At 42.7% G+C, this 27,291-nt stretch overlaps 1 protein-coding gene across 1 annotated transcript in view; it reads right to left on the minus strand.

The window, feature by feature from the left end:
- Nucleotides 1–1,659: 1,659 nt before the first annotated feature.
- kiaa1549lb (KIAA1549-like b) overlaps nt 1,660–27,291 on the minus strand; it is a 56,361-nt gene continuing 30,729 nt past the window's right edge. Inside the window, exons 5-22 of the mRNA XM_041942549.1 lie at nt 24,167–24,386; nt 23,876–24,009; nt 22,982–23,150; nt 19,134–19,193; nt 18,035–18,186; nt 17,399–17,570; nt 16,713–16,876; nt 16,115–16,150; nt 14,329–14,519; nt 10,966–11,096; nt 9,967–10,091; nt 7,731–7,960; nt 6,651–6,783; nt 4,234–4,608; nt 4,060–4,154; nt 3,592–3,740; nt 3,358–3,509; nt 1,660–1,923 (exon numbers count right to left, since the gene is read on the minus strand). Of these exons, the coding sequence (XP_041798483.1) occupies nt 1,660–1,923; nt 3,358–3,509; nt 3,592–3,740; nt 4,060–4,154; nt 4,234–4,608; nt 6,651–6,783; nt 7,731–7,960; nt 9,967–10,091; nt 10,966–11,096; nt 14,329–14,519; nt 16,115–16,150; nt 16,713–16,876; nt 17,399–17,570; nt 18,035–18,186; nt 19,134–19,193; nt 22,982–23,150; nt 23,876–24,009; nt 24,167–24,386 (2,952 nt within the window). The remainder of the gene's footprint in view (nt 1,924–3,357; nt 3,510–3,591; nt 3,741–4,059; nt 4,155–4,233; nt 4,609–6,650; nt 6,784–7,730; nt 7,961–9,966; nt 10,092–10,965; nt 11,097–14,328; nt 14,520–16,114; nt 16,151–16,712; nt 16,877–17,398; nt 17,571–18,034; nt 18,187–19,133; nt 19,194–22,981; nt 23,151–23,875; nt 24,010–24,166; nt 24,387–27,291) is intronic.

Raw genomic sequence — 27,291 nt, forward strand, 5'->3', positions numbered from 1 at the left:
ATGAACTGCATTTTGCCCAGAATTTTACTCTGTACCTTGTAGCCCTTCATTCAATCGGTTTGAGGTCTTTTTTCATGTTGACATTTATGCCGATGTTTTTATGACCTGGTAAGTGGAAGCTTGTTATGTTGCTCTATCATACACTCTCTAGCTGATTTAAAATTTGATAAGATTGATGATGTGAAGCAGCAGTTTTTAAATTAAATGATCATGAAATTATTTTTTTTTAGGTAAATGTCCGTCTCAGTACAAATGTATGCCCTTTGCACCATAACAAACTGGATGATACACTGATATGTTCACACTGAGCACAGTGCCTCTGAAACAGCACTTGGAAAACGACTGTAGTCTGTGCTGTACTGTGTACTCAATCAGAGTCGATGCTCAGTCAGACATTCACAATGTTACACAAAGACATCAGGGTTTGTGCATTTATAACTACTTAGAACAAGAGTACTGATGCACAGTAGAACCTCTCATCAGGTCAATAGTCTCCATGAACTTTTATTCATGAAATGCGCCCATTGAGACCATTAAATTGTCTTAAGGCCAGTGAACAAACAATAGACTCACCGTCTTTCTAGTTTAACTTAACAAGAAATGTTACGTTCCAGCAGCAACGAGAATTGTTTTGTGACAAAGGTTTCGGGTTGTATGCACATTGAATCATCAGTGCATCTTAAAACCAGTGGGCACAGTATAAAACTGCCACTCTTATGTGTCCATCCAGCTTACAGTTAAGTAAAAGTTCATAGCTTTAATTATTGTTATAGTGCAGTACTATAATAACCACCCATTACTGTTAAGAAATGTCTACTAATGTAAACCAAGTCAGTTTACTGTAAGTTGGACACCCAAACAAATACTGCATAAAGGATAAAGGACAAATGCTTCCCTCTATTCAGACAAGTAAAGGCAAACATTTCCATCTATAAGTTGCATCTTCATAGAGACTGCTTAAGATTTATTGTTCAATTGGTTTCAACTTAAAAGGCAGATACAGTAACAGGAACTAAATTCCTAAAAACCTTTAACAAACCAAGGGCAGTCAGTGTGTTTTGTTATTGTTGTGGTGTTCTTATGTGATCATTGTGATGTGTACTTTGATATGGTATGGATGCTTGAATGACCTGATATTGATGTAGAAGCAAATGGTCTATCAAAGGAGATAAGATACATGATGTCCTAATACTGTACATGCTCATATACACTGTGGTTTATACCTAACCATCTGACAGGAAGTATTTGGTCCTCTCAGTTCAAACAATAATGCTACCTTTTCTCTCCTCACAATTGATACTGATTCACAAAAATGTCTAATCCTGGAAAAAATTTTCCATATTTAGCATATCCTATTGACATATCTACAAAGAAGAGATGCATGTTACTTACTTGAGACATCATCAATAGAGAATGGCATTTTTTTTCTAGAAAAAAAACAAAAACAAACAAAGAAAAATATAATCTTGTCTGTTCCTTTAAGTCAGGAGCTGCAAAACACCAATGGCGTGTGAAAGGAAATCAGTGGGTAAAGAAGATCAGTCCATTTTACAGTACAAACATCAAAAATCAGTCTGAAGGAGTGCCACCTTTGTGTGCCTCTGATGAAGACCAATGCACAGTTAACCATCTCCTGCACAAATGGGGGCAGAATTAAAACTAGAACTCAAACATGTCGTTCTGCTTCTTCGCCAGCTTGGCCACCTCCTGCCGGATAGCCTGCACGAGTGCAGAGGTGGAGAGGCTGCTCAGGGGCATGCTGTCCATGTCCTTCACCACCTGGGGCAGGCTTTGCTGGGAACCTGTGCTAGGGGCAGTGGGCGGCTGCTCCAGTGCCTGGTTATACTGCAGGGGCAGCCTGGTGGGGCTCCCCTGTGGATAGCGAGGATGAGGAAAAGCCTCAACATACCCAGGCAGGGGCAACTGGAAAACAGGGTAGACATGAAATCAGCAATACAGTAACTTCATGTTATTACCACCCTCGAAAATAATGGCTGCCAATTAGAAAATTAGAAGGATACAGCATATGCGAAACTTTTTATTTTGCTGAGTGAACATTTTCTCTTGCAACACTATTTTTAAAAAATTAAATGGGTGATACGGGAAAATATACACAGCTATATCTGGGAAAACTATTATAAATTAACCAAAATAACAGGGAAAGTAATGTAGTGTGGAGATCTACGGTACGACTATATGATACTGAAATGGACTTCGGTTCAAACAGTGTTTGAACTCCAAAATGGACTAGTTTTGAATGTTGATAGAAAATCTTCAGAAGTGTCAGATTTACACCACAAGAAATGAAAAAAAAAGTAAAAAAGTAAAATAGGTGTTCATTTAGGAAATGGTCTCAACTACCCCGGTATTTTGTTGTCCACTCAACGGCAGCCAATAATTCAGATCAGCAAATGGTTTCTAAATGACACTGGTTCTGCAAAAAGACACTGCGTGAAGGCATCTGGTTGAAACAGGCAGACAGACAGGGAAGAAAAACAGAACATTCCATACAAACAAGGAGAGTCCTGTGCAGGGGAGGGGAGGGAGGGTCACAGGGGTTATAACAGATCAGACAGAACGAATGGAGCCCGCCTTATTTCAATGAAAAACAGAGGAGAGGGTTGGAGGATGCGCTAAGTCCTTTTCAAGGGTAGATAGGAACATGAGCACAAAAAGACTTTGAATCATTGTTGGTGCCATCGTGAGATGGCCTTCGAAAACACAATGTTTTAATATAGACCTCACCTACACACATATGTTTCCCTGCTAATCTCCCCAGTTTGTGTTTCTGAGGGTTTATAGCTTTTTAGCCCGAGCAGTTGCACTGCTACAGCTCACTTTCTGGCTCTGTAGGGTGACCAGGAGTTACAGCCTTCCTATAACATCCTAACAACCAGGGAATGAGGGTGGAGTGTTAGAACACTCTACAACAATTACAACATTCATTTTCATATTTTTACTAGTCTGTACTCATTATAATGTATACTTATTACGCACATATAAAGCCAGAACTCTGGCCTTTTGTAGCCTCAGTAAGAGTCTAAAATAATGCTCACTGATTGAGTCTAAATTTACAACTACTACACTAACAAGAGAGAGAAAGAGTTTTTTTCAGAGGACTTTTCTAATCTGCTGGATATAGCCTTCATTCTGCAAGAAAGTCAAAGGTCTGATTATTAGGACAAAGCGCTGCTGGGGCACTGGGACAAATCCTTAAAATCTGAGACTGTCCCATTTCCATCAAGACATCTGGCCATGTCACTCTACCACTACAAACTGCTCATCTTTCAGCTATTTTCTTATTAATTTTTTAGTCAGATTGGGTGCTTCCTAAGCAAACAAAATGGTATTCCTTACAGAGTCTGCCCACTGTGGCGGCACATCCTCAGGCTCAGGTGGATAGGACATCCAGGAGGGACTGTGGTAGGAGGTGGGTGGTGTGGAGACAAAGTATTCTGAGTAGCCGGGCCTGGTGGCTGGGATGGCGTACACGGCTGTTATTGGGTTTCCTACACAGGAGAAGAGACTGACATTCACTGCACAATGCACATCATGGGTTACTTTGGTTAGGTCAACTTGGCATATGCTTACCTGAGTAGTTGGACACAGGCTGCTCCGCAGTGATAGATGGAAGTGCTGCTCTAGTAGTTGGCCCATATGGGTTGTTGTCATGTTGACTCTGCATTTCAGCGACAGATGTCTCTGAGCTCCTTCCCTTAGGCCCCAAGTCAGAAGTGGAACTAAATTGGAGGAATAAACCAGAGTCACTGAAGTACTTGGCCAGTAACACTAGATGGCAGACACACTCAGTGTGTAAAAGTGAGTAGCTCATTAACATTCTTGCCATCTCCCAATGCACTAGTTCAATATTCAAATTTATACGAGGCCTAAAATCACCCTGGCCACAGCACATTACCTAGTGAATATCTAGTCCCTCAATATGAATTTGAATGTGAATAAATGTGGAATATCTGATGGACTTTGGGATGCCACACACATTGTGTGTGTGTGTCTGCCTGCATCTGCATGTGTGTGTGAGAGAGACCTATTCAGCCATACCGTCTTAAAGAGGTCCCAGGAGGAGGTCCATTGCGAGGTGGTAAAGGGGGAGGAGAACCCATGGCCATCTCAGGGAGCTGGGTGAAGTGAAAGGCCTTAAGATAGCGAAAGGCATTTAAGGTTAGAACTCTATCGCAGTTCTCAAGAGAGGGCAAATAATCTCATCCCACTTACCGGTTTGGGCAGGCTGCACTGATACACATCTGCACCATAAGATGGTACCCACTGCAGGCCTCCCCGTCCACAGCTCATTGTACCTGGGGCGCTGGTCACCACATCTGCGTAGGGGAGGGGAGGCGGTGCATGGCTGTAGTGGTCAGGAGGTGGGTGGTGGTGATGGGAGTGCCTTCCGGATGTGGACTGGCCCCCCGAAGCCAGGCTGAATGCCTCCTCCAGCAGCAGGTGCATCTGCTGTCGCACTTCATCAATGGACGGCTGTGAGCTCAGAGTGGACGTCTCTGAGTGGCCTTTCAAGCCGCGGCCATACATGTATCCCCGCGGCCCCATTAAACGGTCAACATTCGTCTCCTCAATCAACTCAGGCTCAGTCTGAAATGCATCGAAACACGTACACAAGAGAGAGGGATGCATTGCTGTGAATTCAAAATAAAAGGAAATGTGAAACTTGGGCACAATTTTAAGTAAGCGCCCTGTAGTTTTATGGCGATGGCTTGTGCGGATGAATCTGCAGCAGCCGCCACCTGGGGAAGCATGTTCTGATTTACACCTGGATCATATATTGGGAAATGAAACCTCCCCTCGTTGAATAAGCGGGATATTAACAGATACAACCTGAGAAAGCTGAAAAATTGCAACTTCTATAATGCCTCCTGTCATTCTCTCAGTGGGCTGCTGACAAGCTGCTGACTGAGCTAGAAGAGGCTGTCGAATGTTACTCAGAGTTTGTGAGGTAAGTCGGCTGGAGGAGTCGGATCCCGCGGTGCTACACAGTGTGTTCAGCAGCAGAACCAGGCAGTTTCAGGAAGTGCTCACCTGCACTCTTCTATACTCCAACAATAGCTGGAAGGTGCTTTTTTTCTATCTATTTTGCTTTTTCTTTCTGACACAGTATATGATATAACCATCATTCTTTCTCCTCTGCGTCTTATTCACCTGCTAACTCACACCATCTTTTCCATGTTAATTCTCACTTTTTTTTGAAAGTCCCTCCATCTTTTCCGTGCCCTCTACTCTTTCACCCTCTCCCATCCTCTGTTTCCATCTATCCAGTCCTCATATTCAGTGATAAATGAATACGAGTCAAGGCTGCCCTACTTCCTGTTCGAACAGAGGGTAGCCACAGGAGAGCTAGCGTAGTGCACCTCATAAATCAGCCCCCCCTGCAACACGGAACGGCAGAGACTTGCATCTGCAGTGATGGGGCCTGCAGCTGCACTAGTCCCATTGTAATCAACAGGGCCGGGAAAAAGGACTGTGTGGCTTGTACTGGCTATTGTACCATATTTTCTAACGGAGCTGAACAGTTGGCGAGTTTAGCCACACAGGTACAAACCGAGGAACTAGTGTTTCTCCAGAAAATCTCAATTTGTAGAGCCTGTCAAGAGTCGTTTGTAACATAATTTTCAAGTTTGTCATGTTGAGACTTGTGGCATTTTGCTCATGATGGCACTGTGTCATCCCAAGAGATTGATATACCTAAATCAGAAACACAAGGCTATTTTCCTAGCTGACATTTAGTAAGAAAAGCACAGGTTCATATACTGACATTTAGTTTCCCAGTGTCCCAGTAAGTCATACCAGTGAACCAGCACATCAATACCACAGCCAGTTACACCTGTGTTTACTCCTGCTGTGTCTGGTCAAAGTGGCTGGCAGGTCAGTGGCAGTTCAGTGAAATACTTCTATCGCTGCTCATATTTTTTACAAAAGGACAGCTCAGAATAAAAACACTTTTCAGGAATGGTGTGCTCCATTACTCTTTGGAGCTCACATGCTAGTATTCATGAGAGAAAGAGCCGTACACTGAGCGATAATGGAACAATAAAAGAGTGGAGGCATACACCAGCCATCCTGAGACGCATTACATATCAAAACGACAGGACCTTATATATCTTCACTCTTTATTATGAATGAGCCGCCTCTCTTCTCTCAGCTTGCTGTGGCACACATGAAACCACACCTGAGCAGAATATGTGTGATTTTCAGTGGCTGTGTCTTAAATGGGGCAATAAAGCACAGATTTAGCACTGACAAGCTCTGATTGATAATGATCTTGTCTATTTTTACATTCCATCTCACTGCACTCAAAACAGTGCCATTGGGTTTTTTAACACATTTTTAAAATTATCATGTACATCTGGTAACAAGCACATATGCATACAAATGTTCACATATTCGTATTTGCATCGTACATCTGCAGCACATCATTAAAACTTATAATAAGCTAAAAGTTTGTATGTGATTGACAAATTGAAGTTACACTTGCTGGTATGTAAAGTGTGCATCAGCCGTCTACATTGAAAATGATCTAATGTGATTTAAAAAGCACCAACAAAGAGTTGCTCTGTCAATCATTTTGTTAGAGTAGTTGTTGGGAGGCAGGGGTCAGTGGGTGATGACATGTGACTCACATCATAGCCGCTGTTGCGAATGCCTTTCCTGGGTCTCTCTCTCATAACAAGCAGGTCCATCTCTGTTCCTCCAGGACTGGGACTACTCAGACTCTGTCTGCTGCGATAGGCCGTCTGCCCTACCTGGGAGTGCCTGCCAATTTGAGTAAAGAGTGGGTTTAGTACACATCAGACCTGGGGTATAGTTGTTGTCAATTGAAATCCTTTCAATTCAGCTTTCTTACTTTCAGCCATGGTTTCAGAGTGCCTGTGGGGAAAGGTGGGTGGGATGCGGAGGTGGTGGAGAACACAGTGGGGGAATGTATGTGATTCCCTTTCAAAGAGCTACATAAAGCTGCGATGCAGACCAAATCGATGCAGTATGTTAGGGTATCTCGTAAGGACATCAAGTAAAAGAGCTGAATCAGGTATGAGGATATCCTTGAGGTATTGCACAGCAAAATGCAATACTGAAAGCAACTAGCAAAACAGAACAATGACAAAAAGGAGACTGACGATGACAAAGATGCGTCATTGTCAGTAGTTTCAACAGTACATAGCTGGTAGCAGGTATATTCAACCCTTCACTAAGTCAACACACAAGCCAAAATTCAAATGTTGCTTTCCACTATGGAGGCTAGAATGATGAAATCTTATGTAAAAAGGATGTTTCCCCCCTTGCTAAGAGAACCAAAGACCCTGTCCATCTTTATGTGCATCTGTAAAGCACAAGCAGCAGGACAGAACCAGCGGAGTGGTCTGTACGACACCCTGCCAATCCTCTTATCTCCCTGATGGAAGCTCAGGACTTGGATCAAACTAATCAGACAGGCCTGATGGGTCTCTCACTGCCTACTAAGACAGGATAATGACGACATTAGAGGAGACAGTTTTACTTATCTATAAGCTAATTGGGCAAGGCAGATGTCAGCTGGAATGGATAACTGGCGGCGGTTAGAAGCCCAATCAACCAACAGGAAATGCCACGTCACTTGCACCATGCCCAACTGTATCCTCACACTCTTAAGTAAGCATGGATTTTCTTTTCTGTTTACACTCAGCCAAACCCAGGTTCCACCTGCTTTCCCACTCTCCCCTCACCTCCTGTGAGACTTGACATAAGTGGAACCTCGCTCATCATCAGGCTCCAGTGGTCTGCCATGCTCACCGGCTGCCCTCTCATGGCCGTGCCGCTGCCTCTGCGCCAGGGCCCGGCCGCTGCTGCTGCCGTCGGTGGAGGGGAAGTCATAATAGCCCTTCCGCTTAGCCTTCAGCCTCAGTTTGTTCCTGTAGTGCTCGATGTCTGACTTCTGCTTCAGAGCCAAGTTCACCTGCAGAGAGGAAAGAGTGCGGGATGCAGAGAGACACAGGGAGATGAGACCGCAGACAGACACAAGGTGTGTGGTAAGACTGCTTTGTCTTAAAAGGCATGTGTGGATGAAAGATCAGCGGGTTCATGAGAATAATGAGCTCTGGAAATGAAACTGTTGTGCAATAATCACGGCTAGACAGATTCAGAACATATTTATTATTTTTCCGTGTTTATTACATTGCTTCGGAATCACTGATGTAGTGAAAGAATAATGAAAATAACGAATGAAAAAAGTGTGGCTCATCTTATTACTGAACCAATTGTTTTCAGTTCTTTGATCTAGTGATAAAAGTTGATTTACTGTTAAGTTTGTACTATATCATTTTCTGTGGATTAACATTTAAATCAGCTTAAAATATACCCCCAAAGAAATCATTTTCTAAAGTACAGGAGGGACAGGAATGTGTTTAGAATTACTGTGCTGCAAGAAAATCCTTTTGAGTTTTAAAAGCTGATATTTTAACACCTGATATATCTGATGTCATCATCAGAGGTCAGAGCTCCATCAGGTGAAATTATACAATGCCACAAATCATGTAACTAATTTAAAAGGACTCTGTAAGTTCTCTTCCATAAAAAGAAAAAAGGTTTGGTTTGGTTTCAAATCTTCAGGATTTCTCCTTATTAATTAATATTCAGCTTTAGATGAGCAGGTAGTGGAAAGAAAACCCTCCTTACTTGTTATCTATTTAGAGTTTAACATTAAAAAAAGTCAGCTAATCTGCTTTATCAGGACTGTATGGTTGTGGTTTAATCAGATCTGACTGACAGGTCTGGCAACACACGCAAACAACTGCACACTTGTCATTACATTTTGATTCAAATGTCGCTCCCTTCTCATTCCTGCCTTCCAGCCTAAAACTACTTTCCAAGGCACACCCAAAGCTGTTATTGAACCATTTGGAGTACATGCATGGTCTTGGTCTCTTTTGAAATGTAGCACTTTGAAGTTTTAACCCCAGCAGTTAGAATCACTGATCTAATCACTGAGCTACTGGCATTAAGTAATAGAAGTTTTAAAACACTGAAGGCTACTTCTTTCCCACGTGAATAATTTTTTTTTGGAAATAGATGCTTGCGGATTACTGTATCTGGGACTTATTAGCTGCCAAACACAATCGAACCACAGCATGAAGCCTTGAACTAGTCCAAGTTCAATAAAAACTGATAACAATACCACAGAAAATGATTGCATAAATACTAGAATTTTACATACTTTCTTCTAATGGTATGTCTAATGGTTCTCAAAAGAAGATAATTTACTATATCTATCTAGATAAATAACTATATCTATATTCAGGCAATGTATACTTAGGCCACATGTTAGTTTATTCCATATCTATACTTATATTTATACGATATATCTTCAGTCTGAGGCCATTTACTATAATTATAACTTCAAACCGTGTGTAATATCCCTATTTGCAATGAATTCCTCAATTTGCCTGTAAGTTACACACTGAAGCTGCATATCATCGTTTTTGGAATTTAATTGGCTTTACGAAGGGTCAGTCATCTGCACAATCGGTCGAAACCGGCTCGATCTTTACACAAAAGAAGAGAATGAGGCACTCCGTCTCTTCTTGGCTATGATCGGCTGTGGACATGACATGTAAGATCATATTTGGTCAAGTGAGCTGTCCATCAAAAGGTCACTCCTTACTGGAGCTATAACAGAGAGTAAATGGAAGATTAGCACGTCGCCGGCTAATTTGAGATGGTAAAACATTGTTCTGTAGACTATCATAGTGTTTTGGATTAAATGTTTTACTGGATTGGATCGTCTGGACCTTTCGTCTGTAACCCAGTGAGAAAACACAAATACTGTTGAGAAATGTGTCATATTAAAAATTGTGAGACAAAACAAGTTTTTGATACATTTGTGCATCTGTGCTCATGTCTGCGTTTGTGCATCTGTGCTTGTAAGTCTGAGCACTTCTGAGTTGACGTGTGCACGTGCATCACCTCTCCGTTGACGACGGCTGAGTCCTGGCTGCGGTCAGAGGACGCAGGGTGCGAGTAGTTGGGCTGAGCCGCCATGGGCTTTATGGAAATGAGCTGCAGGGAGCCAGAGGAGGTGTCATATGGATCTGAAGAACAGAGAGGGAGTTCACTCACAAAGAGACTACAAATACCTCTAATCATTACATTGTCAGTCAAAGACTGTCACCCTCCCTCTTTGTCTCTCTCTCTCTCTCTCTCTCTCAGGCTGACACTGTGGGATTATGTCAAACATCAGTCGTCTGCGTCAGCAAATGAAGTGGTGGACAGACAATAGATCACAAAGATAGCGTTGGCTTCAAAGGTTGTGCCGATGCATCTCTGTGATAGATGAAAGAAACTGACTTTGCACTTTCATTCCTTATCTGACATCAGACAAACTGGATTCAATTCTACTTTCCCTTAACTCAGCTGATGAATAATTCAAATCCACCCATTAAGAAAATCATAATCTAGCCAGCTCGAGCCAATTTACAAGCAGAGTATGTGAATTTGATTAATCTGACTCACGCCCACCACATGTGGAACATTTAGCTTCAGTGGATGAGAATAGCACATCGAATAGTTCAACGTCTTTTACTTGCTCTCCATCTTAGAAGAGACGAAGATTTGTGTGACTTCATATGGCCTTTTTGCATTTTTGCATAAGTGAATGTGTGCGTGTGTGTGTTTCTGCCGGTCTGTCACACAGCATCCACTGGTCTGACATACTGTATCATGTCAGCAGAGTGTCTGTCTCATGCATATTCATCGGGTCCATCTCTGCTTAATGCTGAGTGGCTACCTTTCTGTCTGCTGCAGTGGCAGTGGGCAACCTGTGTGCATGAGAAACACAAGACTGGGAAAGTGTTCCATGCAGGAGAGAATGGGGAAAGATTTTTGGCATTTGTGACACGCCTGACCTTGTCTGCAGCAGAGCTGTGGAATATATTATTTGTATTTGCATCAGCGTGTGACTCTCACCGTCCCTCTTGCGCGTCTCCTCCTTTGTCAGTTTCTGCTGTGCTGTGACTTTCAGCACTGTCAAGCCCCTGCCGGAATTCAGCTTCTCTGATTCGTTGCTGATGACGGAACCGTCCTCACTCGGCAACTTGCTGCAAGTAACCATAGCAACAGGAAAGGCGGTGAGCTCTCCGGAAGCTGGGCTCACAGCCAGGTTATGTCATCCCTCCCTTTAACAACCTCACCTTCCTCTCTCTCCATCTCTCAAGCTGGAGTCCAGCAAACAAAATGTATTATTCTTCTTCTTCTTGTGTGGTCATTATTAAAACCATCACTACGCACTGCCTGTTTTGTATGTTTTGTACATTTATCTGCACATTTTCATTAATAAATTATGTACCACGTGTGGCATTGTGGACGTATGCTTAAATATGTGTTGTGCATGTTTCAAAATCAGTGCGCAAGCGACGTGAAGCAAGACCGCTTCTTCCATTAATTGGACAAACAATTGCTTTATCCAATTCGTGTTACGCTAGCTTCAAACGCTGTAGTGCAGTTGGAATTAGAGCTGATGAAGCAGCAGCTCAGAGGTCCACGAGGCTGACAGTGACATCAAAGCACCGTGGTCTATCCCCTAATTGTCTGGTAAAAATGATAACAGCTAACGAGAGAGAGAGGAACAGCGGCTGCCCTCCCTGCTCCCGTCGAGGCGGTGCTGCAGAGAGCCGACTCCACGCAACAGTCACAGGCTCAACAAAGACGTGCGATGTGTGATAACTAATTGAGGTGTACATTTACATGTATTTACACTGGCTCTTTGAGAGGGTTGTACATTTGAGCCTCTGTTGGTGTTTACAGGCTAACAGTTGTGTGTCTTAGTACAAATGACTTCAGATGCTGCATACCAGCATCGTAGCATGCTCATCATCTTTTGAAATTAAATAATAGCTTCTATAAATGCAAATTCACAGCATCATCTCACAAGCATCAACTCACTCAGACATCAGCTGTGAAATGTGAACCTATGTGCGATTGAATGAACATTCGCTCGTCTGTCAGTGGTCTTGGCGTCAAGCAGAGAACTAAAACCATGCAGCTCTTGCAGGAGGGCTGCTTTTCCCAGCTAGCTACTGTATATGATGAAAAGCATGCGATGTACAGTAGATAAATATATATCTACTAATGTACTTTATTATTAAACTGGAAAAACATGGTGACTGCTCTAGAAATGTTCTCCAAATTACTGGCCAAAATCAGTTTCTGAGCAAAACTGAGGTAAAAAACACACCATGCACAGATAACTGCTCTCCTGGTTCAGGTACTCAACATACAGTAGATCACCGATTGATCTGCTGCAGATGTGTTGGGCTTAATGCATTCTCACTGGATGTTTTCCAGATCTATATTTCAAAGAGAAAACTGAGATGCTGTATAACCTTGTGTGGCTGGCTAAAGTCAACCAGGCTATAGCTGGTTGAAAACCAGATAAACCCTGATGAACAAAGACTTGAGGAAACTTGAGGAACAGTTTGGTAAATAAGAAATTAAAAACTTTTGCTGCCTCATTACAGCAGGACCTCCAGACTATAGATTCCCAATTCTGTCACATACATTTCATTTGACATTTCATTATCCTGCACGGCCTTGAAAAATTACACCCTTTTGCGCTCCTTGATTAAATAATTTAACATTATTTAACATGGCAATTAATTTCTGAAACAGTGCTACAAACCATTGGATGAGGAAAATGGTCAATATCACCTGTCCATACAGCGAACTCTACTAATGACTGCCTATCACAGCATCAGGGTAGAATGAGGACAGACAACAGGGCTGGGGGGACCTTTGCGTTTTATCATCCTGCTTCTCTTGATGTGACCCTGGGGCTCTCTGACAGAGCAGTGGTGCAATTCTTGAGATAGTACACACATACTGTCAGCAAATGCACTGCCTGGTGGCCTCCAGTCTCCATTAGAGAAACAACCCTTAAAAGATTTCTGAATAAATTGAAATTCATCTTATTATCATCTGTTTGAGGATGCAACATGTTACCTTCTAACATGTGAACATGTGAACTGTGACAAATAGAGCTAAAGCTGATGAAAGACAGAACAATGATACCTGGTTAGAAAATGAATATTGTGCTTATTTGCATTCAGATGTCTGCAGCATCCGAGTTAGCTGCTTTTTGCATTGTTGCAAATGTCAGCAAGACAGGCCAGCTGGCTTCCACTTTCTGAGTGGAACGCAAACCTGACCACACAATAAGCCCTCCTAGTTGCTGGATGTTGGCTTAAACTGCTGATAGATGATAACTTATGCTACTGAACATGTCTCACAGCAGTATCAGTAAGTAAGTCACCTGCTGCCATGGGAAACCTGCACCCAAAGGCCTGAATATTGGATGCTGTTTCCACCAGTAGGCTATGTCGAAAAACTGTTGTGCACATCATCTGCTACAGAGGCTGAGAACATCCATGCTCGCAATTATTTTAGTTTTTTATCTTGAGTTAATGAGATAATCAATCTGTTATCATAATAAAACAAAATGTTGCTTCCTCTTATTATCAGAGATAAGGAATGCATAGATGGTGTCTTGACAACTGTAGCGACCGATCACATCTAAAACTCTCAGTTCAAGGAGTAGCCATTACTGACGAGTGCATCAGACTGATCTGTTTTCATTTGAGTAGCGTACAGGTGACGTCTTGCTATGTGGACAGTGGGAGAAACTGTCTCTTTAACGATGCAACTCAAACAAACCAGACACTTGTTTTCAAATTCTTGAGAAAAATACTTTTTCTAGTCTTGAGATAAGAAGATAAATCAACCTGTTATTACGAGAAAACGAGCTTTCTTATCTCAAGATGAAAAAATGATTAACTAGGAACTTAAGCTAAAACCTTAACTTGCACTAATCGAAGGACAAGCAGGTATGTAATTTAAACAACCTTTGACTGTCTCCTCTCTGGCTTTTGTGCCATTGATGGTTTTTGAAAGACCACAATGATGAATCTTTTTTATTAAAACTATTTTGGAAATAGACTTTAATTCAATGTGATAATGTTATTAGTGATGTTATTATCACAAATAATAATCATGCACAGTGATTAGTGTTATCTCCAAATTAAAACAAAACCCATCCTCTGTTAGACTGAATATCAATACGACATGGTAAAACTTTATTCTCAGGCCAACATCACCTGGATGCTGCTTATTATAATAAAAGTATTGTACTCTTCAATCTCCAGCTATGTCTCTGAAAACATGAAAATTGTCTCAAGTTGTGGTTAAGTTAAAAAGATCTTCTTTTCACACCGTTGGATTGTTTTGATGACACAGAGTACAGCAGAGGAGGTGAATATGCGTAGACTTGTATGATACCTTTTGTGTTTGTCAGTGGTGAGGCTTTTCTTATTGGCTGTTCCGTCTTGTTGCAGGGCTTTTTCTAGTGAGAGTGGTGTGTCCCGAATTTGGAGGGACATCACTAAGGTATCCTGACTGACAGGCAGGGTCTCCTCATCCCCTCCCTGTTGGCCCAGGTGCTGCTTGGCATAGTCAAAACCCTGGACTGGCTGATAGAGGTAGACAAAAAAGACAGCTTTAGTAAGACTGAATTCCTTTCACATACCTGTAGTCACAAAGAGTGATCATTGACAGCAGGAACAAGGAGATATTCATTAGTCGACCAGAACTGCCACGTAGACAGACATCTAAAAAAAAACCCTAAAAGTGTATCTTTAAGAGATGTCCAGAGGATTTAAGGAACAGAACTGGGATTACTGCGCCGCTGTGCCTTGAAATAGATAAGCACAGATTTAACTGAGGCCCTTTTTCATCCTCTTCCAAATTCGTGTCAAATAAATGACTCACAGTGGGCGGTGACGAGATGAGATCTGCAGACTTTCACAGAAATACAGTAGTGAAGTTAAACGTTAGAAAACATCAGAGGATAAGAGGGAGGAGGATTTGTGGTGTTTTACCAAACACTGGATGTCCACATGCTTATAGAGAAGGCAGAGGCCAAATGGGTAATATAAGTGCGCGCACACACACGCACACGCACAGACACAGACACACACACTGAAATATTTAGGACTTCTCTCAACACAGTGTCATAAATTGTCAGACACGCATCACTGCCCAAGACATTGTGCAAAATCAATGCATGATACTCCCCTGACTGCAGAACATACAGTACATCCTCTCATTTCCTATAGCACACAAACACAAGCACACACACACACACACAAACACACACACACAGACACAGAAAGGGAGAGTAAAGATTTCCCTTGGATCCAGTGTTCTCACTAACTAAAAGTGTCACTGTAGGAAACTCTAACAAGGGTTTGTGATGAAAGTGTTTGGCTCGCAGACAGTGAAAGTAAAACATAAGACGTAGGGCAGGAGCCTCATTTACATTTTTGGGAGTCACTCTATCTTTGAGCATTTTAAGAAATTTCCTCTGTGACTTATTAGAAAAGAACTGGCTGTTAGAAGCGACCCAGTGATATTTCATATCTGATGGAATTGAGCTTTTTGGTGTTTTTTACATGATGAGACTTCGCAGGCCTTAGATGTTGTGTAATAATAACTGCTCTGAGCGGAGCAATGAAGTGACTTTCACTGTTTAATATGGAAGATTTTATTACTTTCTCTATTATGAAAATCCATAAATAAAGCAGTGGGACGTGCTGAGTGATTTTTCATTTATCTACAGCGACATTTTGCAGTGACGTGAACCACTGAGGAGAGGACATTGTGACGCTACTGATGCAACAATAATGGAAACAGTTTTCAATCTTCCCTACACAAAACAAACAAGTGTCACTACACACACACATACACACACACTCATTCTGCTTGAAAAACCCATCTCCATAATAATCATTCTCTGTAAAGCTTAGTCTTTCAAATTTGCCATCTGGAGACTGCTATAAGAAGAACAGGCAATACCAGCCTTTCATCCAGGAAAATCTCACTCTGAAAGGTTTGTTTCCTCAAGTACTGCTGTAGCCTTCATTTTCATCAGCACAGCAGGATTTATTGAAATTTATCATAGGTGATGTCTGCCCAGAATCCCATTCAAATCCCACTGTTGGCACTGTTGAGGCCTGCAGATGAAAACCCCGATCGGTAATGAGAGGAAATAAAGAGAGGCAGATACCTGGTGATAATAGCCCACGTCTCTCCGATACGCCATCTGAGAACAAGAGAAAATGTTTTAAACAGTGTGAGCTGTTCAAGGTTCAAGATTGACTGGGATTCTACCGATGCATGAAAAGGTTGTATAGATGGCATAATGCAGATAAAACCAAATACAGCACAAAAAACAGCAAATTCTGTTACACGGTCTGCATACACAGTCATCCTCAGTCACTGACACATATTGTGCCACATGGTTTGCACACTGAAGCTTAAAAAGCCACAAGCACCTGCTCTAGGGCTGCAACTGATGATTATTTTCATTATAGCTCCATCTGCTGAATAGTTTCTCAATTAATAATTTTGCTTCTAAAATACCAGAAAATAGTGAAAAGTGGACATTACACTTCAGTTGATGTCTTAGTTTGTCCAACTAACAGTCCAAAACCCAAACACATTCAGTTTATGACATGTAACCAAGAAGAGCAGCAAATGAGTGCATTTGAGAAGCTTGAAACAATGAACAGATTATCAAAATTGGGCTGGAACGAGTCATCGTCAGCTGAAGCCGACTTCAACTCAGACAGACAGATACGTACCGTAGAAAGGGAGACAGATACCTTGGCTCGAGGATTGAGGTTGCCGATGGCATCGGCTTTAAAGTCATTTTTATTCTTCCGGCACAGCACAGCTGTGATGATGATAATAATGAGCGTTACTACGCCGATGGGGGCCAACACTGCAGCGATGATCCAAAGGTTATTAGGAGGGTTCTTGACCACAGCTAAAAAAAGAGAAAAACACTTTCACCATCATCAGTTTGCTACATGGCAACCAGTGGACTATAAACAGCAAATGATAACAGTCCATTGATGGTTCATTGGAAGTATACACAGCTTACTTTCCCTGTTAGAGCATGCGGAAGCATCCGTCACACCCACGCTAAATGACACTGCTCAGCCTTAGAGACGATGTGCCTGATTCAGCTGTTGTGGGCAACAATCTATAAGAGAATGCAGCATGCTCCCTCTCTCTTCCTCCCCCCTCTCCTGACCAGCTCTGTTTCACCTTCCCCCTTCTCCCTTTCTCTTGAGCAGCACTGCAGCCCAAACAAACACTGTCCTGCCGGGAGCATTTCAGAGAGATTAGAGAGCAAAAAGCTTTCGCAACCTTTTCTTCGGCTCCCCAGCACTAGCTCTTCTCTCTAAACTCAGCATGAGTCATGTGCTATGGTTTGCATGTCTAGTCTGTCAGTGTTTCTGTCTATTTGCCTACTTGTCAAACGCTTGAAGGATGCTGTGCTTACGTTCTGCTTGCAGCTGGACAAAGTATCCCAGGGTGAGCGCCATGGTCTGAGAATCCACTGTGTTCAGGACCTTGGCAGCTAAGGCGCCCGATAGAGGAACGCCCTTGTGCTGGACGTAGTAGGTCATCTCTGCCGGATTCTTCAACCCGGACACCCTACGAATGTTCACCATCTGATTGGAAATGAAAAGGGATTAAACACATTTCCTTGAATTACAGTACACTCAGTAGTGGCTGATTGAAACCTTGCATTTAGGCGAGGAGTCTCATGAGAGGAAAAACCATATGGACAGAAGAGAGGACTTGTTTAGTAAAACACTGAACCTCTGGCTTGCTTTGATGAGCAATTAGCAGAGGATAAGGTGAGAAACTCCCTAATTACCGAGGGCTGACCACAAGTAATCATGCAAGCGAGTGCAGAAATGTGTATCAAAGTGTGCATCTCATGAAATATTCATACTGTAAGATATAAGCCAACAAAACTGTTGGATTAATGCTTTCATTAGAAATCTGAGTAACAACAACTTCAGAATAAGAATCTAACATGACGTGTGATCTAAAATGCTCTCTAACCCTGTGCATTGCTGGCTGCTTGTTCTTGCAGCCCTCCCTGTGGGCTGCCGTGCCAGTCTCTTACCTGGACAGTGTAGCTGCCTACAGCAGTGGCTCGTCTGAAACGAGTGCCCTGCTGCCCTGCCAACACAAACAGCTCTGCCAGCCGCTGCTCCATTAGACTGGCAAAGCTTTGGTACTGTCCCTCCAGGCTGGCGTTATCCACGTCCTGGATCACTGCAAATGTAGACGAAAAGTAGGAGGATGGCCAGATGGTTGTTAAGAGAGAAAATAAATTGTTGGCAAGGAAAGAGAGTAGCATAAAGAAAGAAGGGATAGCGGCCAAATTAGAAATGTGCATGAGGGTGTGTGTGTGCGAGAGGGAGAGAGAGACGGAAACAGATTTCAGTAAGACCTTTGCAGGATTCCCAGGCTGTAAGGGCTTTATAGGAAGCTCGTGTTGCTCTGTGTCTGATGGATATGTAATTTGACAAGTTGTGAAAGCCATAAAAACTTGTTAAACTAAATAAAATCAGGGCTGCGCTTCCTGGAAGCTTGTTTTGTACTCTTCTGTCCCCTAGTGGTCAAGCATCACCTAATGCACCTTTAATCTGAGGCGTTTCATCAGCATTTGAAAAGCAATAATCCTGGTTGTACATCTTGTTCAGTGTGAGTAAATCCCATTATCAAGGGAATGACCTTGAATTGACTCGGCCTCTCATCGCAGTAAGTGGAGGGTTAAGAGCTACGCAGCCTGATCTGAAAGACCCATCCATTATACAGCATAGCAGTGTGGGTGCCCTTGAACACTGCACAATATGTTCATGTTGCTTGGTGGATGTAGTCATTCATAGAGCCAACAAAGGGAATACTAAACAACACACAACCCAGGAGTCATATGCATCTAATTGCTCCTGCGAGAGGAGACAGTTAAGATTATAAACACGAGAAGATGCGTAATGTCTTTCAGTTTCCTTTTTTTTTAATGTCATGGAGTAGTAAAGGAAGAAAACTGTCAAGTGAGTACCATCAGAGATTAGCAGGTAGTATGCTCACTGCAGCAAGGAAGGATCAAAACAATGGATGCATTACAAACACAACACACGAGTTCCACCTGACTACGATGGAAAGGATGTTTTTTTTATATTAGGAAATAAAATGATATGTAACAATGACATCCATACCTGTGATAACCCAGAAGTCTCTGGTGGCAATAGAGGTGTTCAGATTGTGGTACTCCATTGCTGCAAGGGCACAAAAACAAGTCATTTCCTTCTGTCAGCATCAGCATTAAAAGATGAAGATGAAAGGTAAAAAAATACCCCTGCAAACTAAGCGCTAAACTAAAGAATCACATCTTTTCAATCCAGTTTCATTCATTTTAAGCTGTGTGCCAACACAGACCGGCAGCCTTTCGATTGGTCAGCACAATCCACAGACAGAAAAAAAAAAAATCATCAAGAACAAAAATTATTTTATTATCACTGCTGTAACTGCTTTCATTGTAACAAGTGGTGGTCTTGCTGGTCAGACAGTGCCTGTAAACCTGCGTCAAACGGACAAAAAACCCCTCTGAAACGTCTCGTGAAGCAGGGGAACAGTTTACAGTTTGGCGCATTCCGTGTGGTTGAAATCTCAGTTTCAAGGCTCGTTATCGCTGCATGTCAGACAAATACAGAAGCAAGGAGAGCTTTCAGCCGCCTGAGCTCTGGTTGTCTCTGTGTTCTGTTACATCTATTTCCTGCCTGATTAAGCTCTTGTGCTGGAGGCTGGTGCAGTGTTTGGGGGAATGCTGTATCACTGGCCTGTGAAAGCAGACTCGCTACAGAAATGTACACTCAGGCATGACAGCAGAGAGGGGTGGGGGGGGTGAGAGGAACAGTAAGGGCTGTAGCATTGTTAATGGATAAGGCTGCAGGGCTGTCAGCAGAATCAGTCCAATATTGCCTATAAGCTGTTGAATATTAATCGGCGAGGAGGTTTCACATGAGCCTCTGCTGTTGTGTGACGAGAGCTTGGGGCACGCGAACTGAAGAGCGTTTATAAGTCATTCCAAGCAGTGAGAGAAAGCTGTTATTAAAATATTATTTCATATTTTACATCGGCACTTGGGTGATATCTTCAATAATTGTTACAGTCCAAAAAGAGACATTTTGCGAGCAGCTCCACTCACATTCCACCTGAGAGAGACTGTTGAAGAGCAGAGGGGGACTAAAGCTGTCCAGCCTACACAGGCGCCACAGGAATGACAGCACGCTCGGTGCTACAAACGGCCACTTCGGAGTGGTGTGAGATCCCGGGCCTTTTCTGTCGGAGCAGAGCCCGAGGTGGTCTGAGAATCCCCCGCTGTTAATTATTTACTGCGATAATTGCCTTTGAAGTGAGGAGGCAGCCGCTGCCAGCATATGCTCACACCTCCTGTGAACAGTGTAATATCACTAATGGCGAGGCTACAAAACAAACAAAGCAGAATCGCTGTCACACACTCTCTCATTCTTCCTCTTACGCCCCTGACGGACTGAGTGTTTCACCGTGTCAGTTTCTGCTCCCTTGGAGCCTCGTCTTGATATTTAGTTGCCTTCCCGTCTTTCTCTGCTCCCCGGCTGAATCATCCTGTCCGTGGGTAGCTTCACTTTCTAACTTGATTCAACCCCAACGCAGAATGAGTTTGAACTTAATGCTCACAAGCAGATATCCTATTCATCTTGATTTATACAGTGTGTAAACTGAAACTGCTATCTGCCCTCAGTGACACTGATGCTGTATCCCAGCTGCATGGACTGCAATGAGATTTAAAGGATCCAACTTGGATATTTTTTTATATTCATTTATTCATTAACACACCTGTATATACAGTTAGAAATGCAAGGCTCTTTTTCCCAATCTGGATGAAACAACCTCCAAACTTATATTGGCATCCTCTATGGCGCTCAGTGTCCTATAATCCACTACAGGCTGCTCGCTGGTGTAATGTCCGCGTCAACTCATAAAATATTACATGAAAACGGTAAATAATAGAGGCCAGGAATGACATCCATTTATCTCTACCAGCAGGTGTCAGGGTGGTCTAACTGGGTCACAGGATGGTTTAGGTGTCGGACTGAGGAGCGAAGCACAGGACACACCAGCCCCTGAACTGGGAAACAGTGTTTGTCTTTCCATATAGGAAGATATTATCCAACATAATCCACACTTCAACAGCACATGACTAAATATGAACTTTTGGTCCTAAATTTTGCTAAATATAGTCCAGCCAGGTACGCTCTGGGAGGTTAGAGAAGACTCATAGGCCGTCTGGGCTCAGCAAAGGGGAACAGAAAAGACAAAATGTGCTTTCACGATTGTGCTCAGCAAGATGGCTTAGGCAATACATGAGCGCTTTAGCTTAATTCCTGGCTCAATCATCGGCTTCGCTGTGATCCTGAGCATGATCCTGAATAGCCAAAGCTTGGTCTTGTCAAACTGACCAAGAAGTCTAGAGAAATTCAAGCACCGCAGCTGGTTCGAAAGCATTTGAGTTGAACCAGGGAGACTTATTTCTGCTCGAACGGTTAACCTAACTAGAGAAGCAATTTCCAGGCGTGGACCTCCTCAGATCTACAGACAATCCAATGGCTGTAGATCTCCGTCATCCAATGATTCCTCCTTGAGCTTGGTAGGACAGAGGTTTGGTTACACACATGCATTATGCAAGACACTGAGGGCCTTTCGCATATAACCTGTAACACCGTATCTACACAGTTCATCTACCCAGTTGAATTGTCTGTCAGTGTCTACACAGGATGCGTTCAGGAACAGGAAATATTTAGCATAGGTCACCTGTATTTTGAAAGAGCTGTGAGCCCAACACACACAATCACTGTAGTGAGGCGCAGAATGAGGCTTAAAAATACACATTTCACTCACGTTATACACGCTGCGTAGACACGTTAATTGATTAGAATAGGACAGAATCTGTTGAAATAGCTACTATCTGTAGAGGTTTCAAGTAAAATGAATCACACATGACAAGCTGGCTTTAGGGTACATGGTGCTAGATGTCACTTTTTGCTTTAGAACGATGGCAAAGGGCTCTGATTCCTGGTGCACATTGATCCTGACATTGGAACATTTCCAGGGAATATCTGGGTAAAACTTGGCCTATAATCTTAAATTATGATCTTAAATCCCTGCATTAGCTGCAGCCGCCCAGTTCTTTTGCTGAACCTATATTCTGAATTTACTGTAGACCAGGTCAAGCACAGCAGTGAATCTCTTCTTCAGGGATCAATAAAGTACCATAAAAAATGATGTCTCATTATATCTGCATCTGCCATATCTCCCTCTACTGAGCAGTTTACATATCATTCCCCAGTTGCACTGGGGATGGAAACAAGGCTGCACACTGGGACCCCACTAGGATTGCTGTTTCGGCTCCTACTGATTCCCTGCCACTCTTCGTTTATTTTTCTCTGAGCACAGCTCCAACACAGATGGAGCGCGAGGCTGAGTATGCCCTCAAAGGAGGCTAAGATGAAAGGCATGGGCTTAGTCGTGTCTTTGCATCAACCATCTTTAAGTGACTCAATCATTAAAAAACAACTGTCGTCGCAAAACATCAAAACAGTCACAAACATCCAATTACTGAGAAACTGGACGTCAGTTTAGCGAATGCATTCCTGTGTTCTACCTTTGCCAGATGGACCTTCTGAGCTACTCTGATTCACGTGAATGCCAAAATAAATCAGCTGCAGTTTCTAGGTTGGATTGGGTCTTGATTTCTACTACTATAGTCAATCAATACATCAGTTCCTTTGTCCAAAGGTCTAGATCCAAAGATGAGAGACAAGCACGTTATGTGAGATGCAGCCTGACAGACCAGGACCTCTTGTAGGCTTCAGCACAAGGCAAAACCTAGGTGAATCTAATTTGTATTTGGAGAAGAAGCCGTTCCCATGAGAACATGAGGACTACTTCTGGTGTCTCCCCCTGTAAAGTGTATTGAATTACTCCTGACTAACAGGCCTATTTCTGAATGCAAATTGTAACTTACGCTCAGCAATGATAAGTGGTGGATAGAAGAGGAAGTAGCCCACCAGCTCAGCTGACAGCTGACCAAGGAGGTTTGAGGCAGTGGTGCCATTTAGGAAGACAGTCCCATTCCTCACAGTGTAGACCAATGACACAGCAGGAGAGGCTGCTGCCTGGGAGACACTCAGCATCTGGAAGGGAAAAAAACACCAAGAGTGCACGCTCAGAGCAAGAGGAGGACACAGAAAAATATTTATATATGTATAATCATGTAAAATGCTGGGGATTATATTACTGTAGTGTGCAAATCTACAAGATTAGCCCAAATCTTGTTGAATAAAATGGCACAGAAGAGATGACAAACATCAAATAAGCAATTATTGTCTTGGATCAACAAATGCGAAAATCATCCAGAAGCACTACAGCTAGGAAGCTGGCAAAGCATGAAAGAGTGCAAAAATATTATAACATTCCATCCATGCATAACCATTAAATTAGCTTTAATATAGTGTGCACTTTCATGCGGCGGCTCATTAAAGTTAATACAAACATTGCCTCCCTAAACATTATTAATTTGCATCTCAGAAGCAGCTCTTGTTTAAAAGGCAAAGCCTGATACACTAAGGGACAATTTTGCACAAATTGCATCTGTTTGTAGCTTCCATATCACCTAAACCACATGGTAATATTTATGTGTAACAGGATAAAATGGTTGAAGTTACATCGATTCTAATATGCTGCAAACAACATTTAGTAAACTCTAGTCTAACCCGCATAGCTTAACTTCTGTTTGGGTAGCTGGATGGATCGTCTGACCGCATCATGTTAAAAAACAAATCATGCACTAAGACTTCAGCAGTGAGGGGGAACACCTACACGGTGCTGGGACTGCAACACAACTGTTACAACACAGTACCTGTACAGAGAGTCTGCCGTTGGTGTTGAGCACTTTGGCCTGCGCTTCAGAAAACACCTTCTCAAGCCTCTGTTCCATCATCTGAGAGAAGCGACAGGACCGAGGATCATCGCCTGCTCCCACAAACTGCAGCACTGGAGCATAAACACAAAATGAGCTCACAAAGCTGTACACTGGCAGATCTGTTGTTCTTCAGGATCCTACAACAGTGTGTCTTTGACGAGAATATGATGTATAACACTTAAGCTCTTATATATCTAAATTCAGACATTGTGATGAACACCAGCTGACCTGTTTTCAGCTGGAAGCCAGTGGCTGGGCTGGGTCTCCACAATGCAACAGGGAGGGGCAGGGCTGTTACCATGGGGAGGTACTGTCGCAGGTCTGCAATCAGCTTATCACGGCCATAGGAGTCCAAGCCTTCCAGCACTACGGAGGGAGAGTAAACACTGTCCCCTCCAGTCACGTGATAAGCCACTGTCATGTTGGGAGAACCGAATACCGTCTCCACCTGAGAGGGGAAGGTAGAGAAGAGACTTAGATGTCTCTGAAGAACACTACTGGTAGTTTTTAACCTGTTTCAGACCATTAATTGCACAATGTTTAAACCTGAGTATAGATATTAAAGAGTGACCCAACAAAGTCTGTTTTGGCTTATCCAATGAAAGCCTACTTGAAAGTCAAGGTACTGTGGGTTCAAAAGCTCAATTCATTCATCCAGACTCCCATTCTAACAACCTATGCTGATTGCCAAGACACAGGAAATAAATGGTCACAAAATAAAATCCTAGATAAAAGCAACATCAAACTACAGAATATTCCATAATGAGAATACAAAAGCAGAGAAAGATTAGAATAAAGCCACAGTTTACGTCACACAGTTCTGAGTCTGCTCTCATATCTGTGGTGGGATAAAGAGCTACTCCGTCACTTTGTTGTAAGAATCGTGTGCATTCAGTGTTACCATAAACCTGCCATTCACAGCTCTGCAGCTTGATTTGCATCATTACTCATAACACAACCACTTGTATCAAAGGGATAGCTGTCTCCGTATGAACGGCATGATAAAGTCACAGACAGCTGTCAGACTATCACAAGGTTTGATTGTGATTTCCTTCCAGATAGAAAATGTTTTTTATCCATTTAGTACATTATGAAAATCACTTGCAGACACTTGAGTATTGCTTTAAATGGGTAATCAGAGAGAAACTGTTTCCTTCTTTACCTTACCTCCCCGTCAAAGCCAGTATTGTGTGCTAAATGTGGTGAAAAGTAGGAACTGATTTGAAAGTTCTTTACCAATAAGCCATTAGACATTTTGACATGTGCCAGTGGGAAAAGCATAAACAACAAAATTAATGATGGCTGAATTCCATTTAGCTGCTTCAGTTTCAGGCTCCTGGTATCGCTGCCTCACTCTCACACCATCATGGCTAACTGGGATACTTGTAGGGCTTTTTCCACCGGCACTTTTGGCTGCGCTGAGTCGAACCATGTGGCGCTAATTTACATTTTCATCACCAGTTTAAACGTGCCCTGAGACGGGCTATCTCCGGAGTTGGGCCAAAGCACGGCCGACCCACCTCCAAGCTTCTACGCCTCAAACAAGCGTGAGTTGACTCAACTCACGTCTGTGCAGGAGACTGGAGAGGAAGACCTTTTTAAAAGTCTCTGTGTGTTCGCCTTTCAGTACTTTGTAGCTTCTGACTGAATCTCTGTGGTTTGAAGTTTAGCTTCTCCCCTGTGTCCCTATTTGCACTTTCAGATATCTGCTTTATTTTACTGCTTCATCATGTTCACTTTGAGCTGTATAGGAGTTGTTCTACGTTACTATTTCCTGATTTTGCTGCTTCATATTAAACGTTTTTAAATAACAAATAGTGGAGGCTTTTACTGTGAAAAATTTATAGGGCTGAATTGCGTTCATCACCTAATTATTGGGGCCTCATTAGCAGCGAATGGATGACGAGCTGCAGACAACAGGCTCTTAGTGCATCTCTGCAAACAGCTCACCTCTGACTTCTTTTACCTGCCAGTCTGTGAGATGGAAAAGACTCTTGCAGCAAAAAAACACAGAGGACTTTTATTTTGAAGAATGCAGGACATTAAATGTGTAAATCCACTGCCTGCTTTTACACTTCATCGACTGAATACTGCAACAAGTCAAAATGTCTGCTGTGAAAAAGGCCGATCTGAAGCGAGTTTAAAATGTATTTTCATAACATAGGCTACTGAAAGGAAAAGAAACCATCCACTGCATGGATGCCATCGTAGGAGATCAATCGAAAAATTGTACCCATGCTTTGAAAAATGGTCGGCCGTGACATGAAATCAGTTAATCGGCGCAGAGACATTCAGGGTATGTTTTTTAAGGCAAGATCAGAAGGTTGTGCCAATCAGTCATATTAGCAAGTGAGCTGAATGACAAGATCCTGAGCTGTACCGGATTGATGGAGCACTTAAGAGTGTATTCCAGCCTCTCGCTAATGAAAGCACGAGTAACAGGAGAGAGTGATTATGAAGTACAGACATGTGGAGAGAACCTGCAGGGACTGACGGGCTGCTGGGAAGAGAGCAAAGATGAGCGAGACGTGGGGGAGACTGTTAAATAGGGAGTTTGGGACAAAGAGGCTTATGTTCCTTCACTTCCAACCCAAGAGACCAGGTTTCACTGCGTTCTCGTTCTCACAGAAACACAGGTGAAGCCTGTGTGTGTTGTAACTCATGACACGTAAAAATAGGTGTGTGTTTGTCGGAAGAGTTTGACTTTTGGGTGAACTGTACATGGATTGGAAACAGGAAAGGAAACGATGACAGATGTGGTGAAACTAGGTGTGTGTGTGTGTGAGAGAGAGGTGAAACCATTCAGGTCCGTTATCTAAACTCATCTGAAAGCCCGCGCTGACAAGATCCCCCGGCCGAAACACTGAGAGCCAAGAGTCTCTGTAGCTGAGAGTAACCACTCTGCCTCCTCACAATTCAGCCTTGTTACAAGCTCCATGAAAAGAGCCCTTTATTATCACTTCATCCTCTCAGGCTTCACCCATGTGGAGGTGTTATTAAGAGATTGCATTTCCAGCAAGCCAGAGATTGGTAACACACCCACTAACTTTATCTCAAAGAGTGCGAAAGACTGCCAACAGATTAACCCAATGGATCTCAGTCGTTCTCTAAAAGTTTCAAGTCGCTGGAGAAGCCTAACTACAAGACACAAAAATAGTTAACTTTTATCTTTTTTTAACGGTGCCAAATGGTTTTAGCCTCGTGGTTCAGTTCATTTAGTCTATTTCTCATCATCTTTTCAGCATCAGCACGGCACATCGCTCTCCTCCCAACCATTTATAACCTATAATTAAACACAGAAACGATTTCCCTTGCCAACAGCTTGCTTCCCATTGGTTGAGAGCGCAGTGCTG

The sequence above is a fragment of the Chelmon rostratus genome, chromosome 1, assembly GCF_017976325.1.
Source record: "Chelmon rostratus isolate fCheRos1 chromosome 1, fCheRos1.pri, whole genome shotgun sequence".
NCBI lineage: Eukaryota > Metazoa > Chordata > Actinopteri > Chaetodontiformes > Chaetodontidae > Chelmon > Chelmon rostratus.